This window comes from Apodemus sylvaticus, chromosome 6 (assembly GCF_947179515.1).
Source record: "Apodemus sylvaticus chromosome 6, mApoSyl1.1, whole genome shotgun sequence".
NCBI lineage: Eukaryota > Metazoa > Chordata > Mammalia > Rodentia > Muridae > Apodemus > Apodemus sylvaticus.
In genome coordinates this window covers 41,312,300-41,320,036 of record NC_067477.1, presented here as the reverse complement: position 1 = coordinate 41,320,036, position 7,737 = coordinate 41,312,300, and the positions used below count along the sequence as shown (strand labels likewise).

General features: G+C 50.0%; 1 protein-coding gene across 3 annotated transcripts in view; it reads left to right on the top strand.

The window, feature by feature from the left end:
• Positions 1 to 2,001: 2,001 nt before the first annotated feature.
• The window catches only part of Smoc1 (SPARC related modular calcium binding 1), a 160,317-nt gene continuing 154,581 nt past the window's right edge, over positions 2,002 to 7,737 (top strand). For all 3 annotated transcript variants that reach the window (XM_052185539.1, XM_052185540.1, XM_052185538.1), the window contains exon 1: positions 2,002 to 2,345. In XM_052185539.1, coding sequence (XP_052041499.1) covers positions 2,250 to 2,345 — 96 coding nt within the window. In that variant the 5' untranslated portion in view covers positions 2,002 to 2,249. The remainder of the gene's footprint in view (positions 2,346 to 7,737) is intronic.

Genomic DNA, 7,737 nt, shown 5'->3' with positions numbered 1-7,737 from the left:
GCGCCCCCTGTGGACAAACATTGAAGGTGCATGGAAACTGCCTAAGGGCCACATGCACACTGAGGGCTGGACAAGTGTCACAAGTCCAGCTTGTAAAATCTCCAGTATTCCTTATCACAAGGGATGTTTCAGGAAGGCCTGACCTTTGCTGCTTATGCTCTTTCCCCTTGGTGCTTGGTGAAGATGAGTCTCCAGAGAAATTCCCAGTGACACAGAGGCGGGAAGACTCCATGTGACAGAGATCGAATAAGACTCCAAAAACCTAGTCTAGAAATTGCCTCGGTCATCTCCTAACCAGGTCAGACAAGTCAATCTCATGCATTCCCTGCTGACCTGCCTGAAAAGTTGAAATATTCACTCCCATTTTACAGAGGGGAAAACAGATCCGAGTGAGTCTTGTTCAAGGGTTTACCACCAGATGGCAGACCTGGAATCTCACCCCAATGATGGTGGTGGTGGACTTTAGCTGTAAAATCTGATCAAGCCACTGAGTCCAGGTGGGAGGGGAAATGACACTCCTTTTAAAAATGTTCTTCATTTTTGTTTGGAGAACCCTTTATTCTTGCCTGGACATTCCTGTCTGAGGCCGATGGGGGAGGTGCGAAGCCCTTTGAGCAGAGAGTGGCGCATTCTGGTTTGTTCAGAAAGACCGGCTGGCCGGAAGGGTGAAGGCTGTCTGTGTGCTGCCAGATGGGGGCTGCGTGCCAGCCCCTAGGGAAGCTTGCTCTTATAATGGAGAAGAGAAGCTGGGGTGGGGGGGGGGGGCAGAGCTAGTCTTTGTCAGGACCTCTCAGGGCAGTCTCGGAGCTGTGAAAGCTGGGCTTTATTTCAATCTGGTTAGAGAAATGGATCTCTCTACGAAGGGAAGGGCCCCGGACCGGTGGAAACCAAGCACCAAAGTTGTGTTCCACATTTGGAGATTTTCACGGGTCTCTTGTGGGAGAGGCAGCAGACCCCTTGTTGGGTTGAGGTGTGTGTGTGTGATGATGTGATGTAATATAGCTGTTACCATTTTCAGGCTGGCCTCTTGGACCACTGTGGAAAGAGCTCTAGCACCTGACAGGCCTGCTTAGAGCTGAGCTATACAATCCAGGTTGGGCTCCCTGGAAATTGCTCCTTCCTTGGAGGTCACTATGATTTTTGCACTCACAGACCACTCCTCCATTCATAACTTTCCTCCTCCCTATATGGGACCAGGGTTCCTAAGATTCTCTTCCCGCTCTCCCGCCCCCCGCCCCCCAAAGCTGCTCCTATGGTCTTTCAGTTCAGACTGATTAGCCAAGATGTCCGGGTTCTGACTGCAGGTCACATGGACGGACCACAGGGCTACAGGGGTAGTTTACTGGACCCTCAGAAGCGTCTCCAGCCTAGGCTGCTTCCTTTTGCCTCCGTGAGAAATCTCTCAGGCAGCCGCTGTGGAACTCGGGTGTCCCCTGTAAGGAGATTTTTTTTTTTGAAAGAAATGAATACCCCCAATTCCTCTTCCCGCAAGTCACAGTCCACGCTGTAGGTGGCACCTAGTGGCTTCCCAGGTTGCCCTTGGTGTTGTGGCTCCCTGGAGACATTTCTCAAGGGTTGTGGGTCTTTTGGAAAACTATTTCCCCTGCCTGCTTCACGGAGCTGTTGTGACAACTCAAGCCTACGAACTAATACATGATAAGTTTGTAAGGCTTCTTTAGTATCCAGGTGACCTTTCAGGAGGGACCGAGGCTGCTGGAGCGCTCGGAGGTTCCCAGCAAGGACTTGCTAAGAAAAAGTTACTCTTTATCCCAGCCTCGGCTGGAGCTCACTCTGGCCGGGAAGCCAGTGTAGTTCCTAGGTTGGGGGGTGGGGGTGGGGGCTGACCACTAACTGCTCCTCTCGTCTCTCTCCCATTGGCTTCCACCTGCCGGAGGGTCGGCTGCTACAGGCTTCTCCACCCGTCAGTCAGCCCCGCTGTGCCCCGCCTCTCCCCTCCCCGGGGTTTATAACGGGAATTCCCATGGCCCGGACTCCGGCATCCAACCTGCTGTCGCCGCGGCCAGGCCGAGCGCAGCAGGCGCCACGCGCAGAGCACACGCTCGCGCTCCAGCTCCCGGCCTCCGCCGTTCATGACCGTGACCCCCGGACGCAGGCTCCGCCAGCCCCTGCCGCAGGCTCTTCGGCCTCTCCCAGCTACCTCAAGGGTCCCCACCTTCCCAAGTGCTTTGAAGCTAGCCTGAGCCCCCCTGCCCGCTGCCCGCTAGTGGCTGCCCGGCTCGGCTGGCACCATGCTGCCCGCGCGCGTCCGTCTGCTCACGCCCCACTTGCTGCTCGTGTTGGTGCAGCTGTCCCAGGCCGGCGGCCACCGCACCACTGGCCCTAGGGTAAGTGCGTCTCCCGACTGCGCGCGCCCACCTGCGCTTGGACGCTCTTCTACAGGAGGGGGAAGGGAGGTGTCAGACCTTGTCCTCCACTCTACTGTCCAGTCCCTTTCAGGCCTCTTGGAGAAGTTGCTGATTGCCCACCTCCTTCCCCGCCTTTTCTTGCAGCACTGACTCCCACGACCTGTCACCGATGGCCTTTCTTTCCCAAACTTCTCCTGAGGCTTTTTCTTCTAGACACCCCTCCTCCCTCCCAGAGGCGCCTCCTAGGTCGGGTGGGAGCTCTGCCTTGGCTGGAGCAGAGCTTCCCAATGTTGTCGCTGCACCAGTCCCCCGCGCGCTGGCTTTCTTGGCAGGCAGTGTGTGTGTGTGTGTGTGTGTGTGTGTGTGTGTGTGTGTGTAAAAGGGGCGGGGGGGGGCACTCTGCCCGCAGAGTTTTAGGTTACCCGCGAGCCACACAAGGACCTTGTGTTGTTGTTGTTTTAAAAAGCAATCGCTGCTCGTAAAACCCACAGCAGATAATTTTAATGCCCCCCTCCTGCTGGCCTGGCCCTGGAGGAGTGGCCGGGGTGGGGAACTGTGGAGAAGCTCGGAAGAGCGTCTCCCCTGGGTTGGATCCGTTGAACCTTGATCTGATTGGAGTTTCTGAACCACACGAAATGTGCCAATTCTGTGCACAGGACGAATTGTCCAGGGCATCGTAAAACGGGAACCAGCAGCCCTGTGTTCATTTCTGGTCTAGATTATTGTTCTCCCTGACCCCTCCTATTGGTCTAATAAAGAATTTCACTGCCTTAAAAATGTATTTGTTAAACTACCTAGTGGTTCCTTTGGCAAAACATAAGGGAGGCAATCTCTGGGCAAGGATCAGAGTCAGTATGATCAGAAGCGGGACCTCTGGTACCAGCTTACCTGCTCTCATCCTGCGAGAATCTCCCAGGGAAAATAGCTAGGACTTGATTTCTGAGCAAATGAAGTTGGCTTCTCCACCAAATTGTGCTTTCTTTCCTGGATACCCTCTGGCCCCATTTCCTGGATGGCTAGCCCCACTACCACCTGTTCCCAAAGCAGCTTCTTTATTCCTGGCCTTTGCTACATGGGAATCATCTTTATAGCTGCAGTAGTGTATGGAGGAAAAGCTTTGCAAAACCTGACTTAACTTAATGACTACCCAGGTGCTGAGCTGATTACATCCGAGCCCACCTATCACTGGGAGATCAGATTTGCAGCCACTTAGGAAAGAAAAGTGTTTGTCCCCGTGTTGGGCCGGCCCGTGCTTTTATGGCCAGATGTGCAACAGCAGCAGTTAAAGGCGGCAGATTAGATCCAGGGTGTGTCATAAATCCTCGACAGCATTCCCAAAGCTGGGGCAAGTCAGGGCTCCAGGAGCGACTTTTATGGATGCAGATGAGGGTGCCTTTTTAAATGAAGCTGATGGTTTGATATGAGGACTCGAAGCTCTTAAATTTTGAGGTCAGAAAGAGAGAGCCACGGTGTTCCCTCCAATAATTAGGAACAGTCAAGACAAAGATGCAGACCAGAGCACCCCGACTGCAATCTGGATGCCCGCCCACAGGAGGGTCGAAAGGAGAGAGGCCCTCCAACAAATGGTGGGGGCCTTGCTTGCTGCCGGGCGGGCGTGTCTAACGTCTCAAGCCATATGGCTTTCCTTCCTTACCTCCTGGAACTGGAGAAAGCAGCTTTTGGGAGAAAGCTCAGACTTTAGGAGAAACAAACTCTGACTAAGTTTCCTGACAACTTCTTCAGTTTATTAATTTGACAAAAAGTGATGGAAGAAAAGCAGTACCTGTAAATAGGCTTATGTCCCAGCATGCTCTCTGTCTCTCTCTCTCTCTCTCTCTCTCTCTCTCTCTCTCTCTCTCTCTCTCTCACACACACACACACACACACACATGAATGCACTAAAGAAACACTGCTCTTTTAAAAAAAGATTTATTATTTTTGGTTATGTGTGTGTGTGTGTGTATGTATATATGTAGATGAATATGGGGGTGTGAATGTAGGTCCCCTCAGAGGCTAGAGGTGTCAGATCCTTTGGAATTGGGGGTTGTAAGCTGCCCTATATGAGTTCACAGAACTGAATTTGGGTTCTAAGAGAGAACATCAAGTGCTTGTAACTACTGAGCCATCTTTCCAGCCAGAAAGTGTCTCTCTTAAGCATATGGTTATCTGGTTGCGTTTATTTATGAACATTTGGGCTTGGCCTTCTATACAGTCTCTTACTAACAAGAAAGGCAGTCTGTGTAGAACCATTTTGGAGGTGGGGAAGTGACACATGGGGTTGACAGTCTTGTTTGAATCCCACATAGTATATATATGGCTCTGGGTGGTTTGCATGGGTTATATTCTGTGTTTCCAGTTAAAGAGAAAGGTGACTCCATGAGAAAATTCTAAATCCCAGTGCACCAGGAGAGGTCGCAGAGGAATCTTTCATATCCATGTTGATAAAGAGTTATGCTTGGATTTCAACCCTGTCTCAAAAGATACCAACTGCCGGGCAGTGGTAGCGCACGCCTTTAATCCCAGCACTTGGGAGGCAGAGGCAGGCAGATTTCTGAGTTCGAGGCCAGCCAGGTCTATGGAGTGAGTTCCAGGACAGCCAGGGATACACAGAGAAACCCTGTCTCAGGGGGAAAAAAAAAAAGAAAAGAAAACCAAGCAAAAACAAAAGATACTAGCTTTCTTCTGTGGCTTCTTGGTGGCCCCAGAAATGTGGCTCTGGTCAAGAGCAGCAGAATCATAGGCAGAGCAGAAACATCTGGCTTGTTGCAGACTTCCCTTTGGGCACCCGAGGTCTCCTCTCTTAATCTTTTGAGTGACAGAAGCTTAAGGATTGCCATCTTTCCCAGCTGGCTTTCTAGGAAACCGAGAACATGCCCTTTCGCTTTAACTATCTGACTCACTAATTGAGCTCCCTTGGGGCCTAGACCCCAGTCCTTGCCCCCTTTCTGCTTCCTGCCTCCCTTCATAAAATTTCTGACATTTGTTTGACTCTGGAAACCACCAGCTATCAGGTATCAGATTGGAGGTTGCTCTATAGGAAGCACCTGATTCTCTGAGGTCTGAGCAGCCACGTAGCTATCTGGGAAGCTGCTGCTCAGCATTCTTCAAAGTATGTAGCGGGCGGTCATTTTGTTCACCCTGCAAAACTTACTGAAAAATGTTTCAGGGGAGAGAGGTGGAGAGGGAGTGGCTGTCTCGGGCGGATGAAGTCTGAGTGATGCACAGGCACAGCCTTTGTTTAATCTTCTATCTGCCTTGAGGGTAGGGATGGGATGAAGGCTGAGTCTGAACCCCATCTTGCCCATCCATGTAATCCCCAGAGCTCAGTCTAGGTCCAGGCACCTGGTAAAGATTTACCCTGTCAGTGTTTGTGGAATGAAAACTAGAAAGGGTTTAGATAACGAGTGTTTAATGATGATCTCCGAGCAACACTGGTATTCTAGTAAGATCAGAAGCTGGGAACATTTAAGAGATGTGAGAGAGGCTTCACAGTAGAAGTGCACACGCTTAATCCCAGCACTCCAGAGGCAAGTAGGTGAATCTCTGTGAATTCGAGGGCAGCCTGGTCTACAGAGCGAGTTCCAGGACAGCCAAGGCCATGCAGAGAAACTTGTCTTAAAAAACAAAACAAAATAAACATGAGAAATAGGAGAAAATGGGAAAGCCAAGGGTGTGGGTCAGAAACTGAGTTCATAATTATTTTAAGTATATTCTTTGCTCCTAACCTTATCAAGGTCTCACTGTAATCCTGGATAGTCTGGAACTTGCAGTTTAAAACAGGCTGGCCTTGAACTCACAGAGATGTGTCTACTGCTGCCTCCAGAATGCAGAGATTACCACCATGCCTGGCAATTTCTCTTTGTTCTTTCTCTTCTTATGTCAACCCCAGCACCAACACTATTACTCCCCTGGCAGTTGTTAACTTTTGAGTTCTGCAGTGAGCATCTCCTTTTGCCACTGTCATCCCCTGGACACTTCATGCCTGATCCCATCTTAGAAATGAGGAAATTTGCAAGCTCCTTGAAGCAGATTAGGAATCTGACTCAATCCATGCACTGGTCAGACTGTAATGCACTCGGCTAGCAGGTACAGGTATGCATTCTGCAGTATGGTGATATCTGGTCTGGAGCCCCACACCCCATTGTCATTTGAAGTGATTGGCTCACAAGCTGGGCTTTCTGCTTTCGGGCTTTTGTTCCTTGCATGTGCAGCAACTGTGAGAGGGCTGAGTGAGGGCGGAAGAGGCTGGGTGACCATCTTAGATGGGGCAATTGGCTTTAGCTCTATCCTAAACCTCTGTTTCTAACTCCTGTTTGTCAAAAGTAAAACAGCTTCTGGGATGTTTCCTCCCATCAGACTATCCTACCTCAGTACCTGGACTAGGGTCTTTGCTCTATTTAGCTGTTCTTCCTGTTGTCTGACCCTTCTTTTTATACAGGAAAGTTCACCTGAGATGTTGCTCAAGGGTTAAGATGAGAACTTAATTTAAACATTTTGGTAGAACTGGTATGTGACACTTAAAGAAACCAAAAGGAGGGGCCTGGGTGTGTGTGTGAAGGAACCCGCCTCTAAGAAGTGCTAGTCACCATGGCCGATTGGCTGTCATCTTGTCTCTGAAGTTGAGGAGTTACATTTGGTGCATGCAGCCTAGCAGTTCTATTCCTGGGCCTGTGTGCCTTGGAGAAGCTCAGGTAGGGTAGGATGCAACTGTGTGTCGCTGTGCTGTTTCTCCCACAAACTTGGAAGGAGCCCAGCTGCCCATTAGTGGGAGGACAGAGGAACAAACTGGGAGGAATTCACACTGTGAAACAGTCTACTTGGGCCACACATAGGAGCAATAGCCCCATATAAGACATTGGCAGATGGCGCAGTAGGTAAAGTGCTTGCTATGTAAATGTGAGGAATTGAGTTCAAATCCTCAGAACCCACAATAAACCAGGTTTGGCACTGTATATCTATAATTCCAGTGTATCTATGAAGAGATGGAAGATAGTCACGGGAGAATCCCTAGAAGTTCTTGAGCCAGCTACTGAGGCATTTGTAGTGTTGAAACAACAAAGAGAGAGACCCTGTCCAACACCCCCCCCCCAAAAAATGAGGTGGAAGATGAGGACTGATAATTGAAGTTGACCTCTGACTTCAATATGTGCATCTGCACTCACACTCATGGACATACATGTTGTGGATTTGGTCTAACTCTTGTATTATGTTAATTGATTCTCCCAAATTGCATGAAAATCTGCATGTGAGAATCTGCATATAAGACACTTGAGGGTCCCTATCCCCAGTTGATTCTGATTGATAAATAAAGTTGCTGGTGGCCAATGGCTGGGCAGAGAGACAGAGGTGGGACTTGAGGATTCATGTGCAA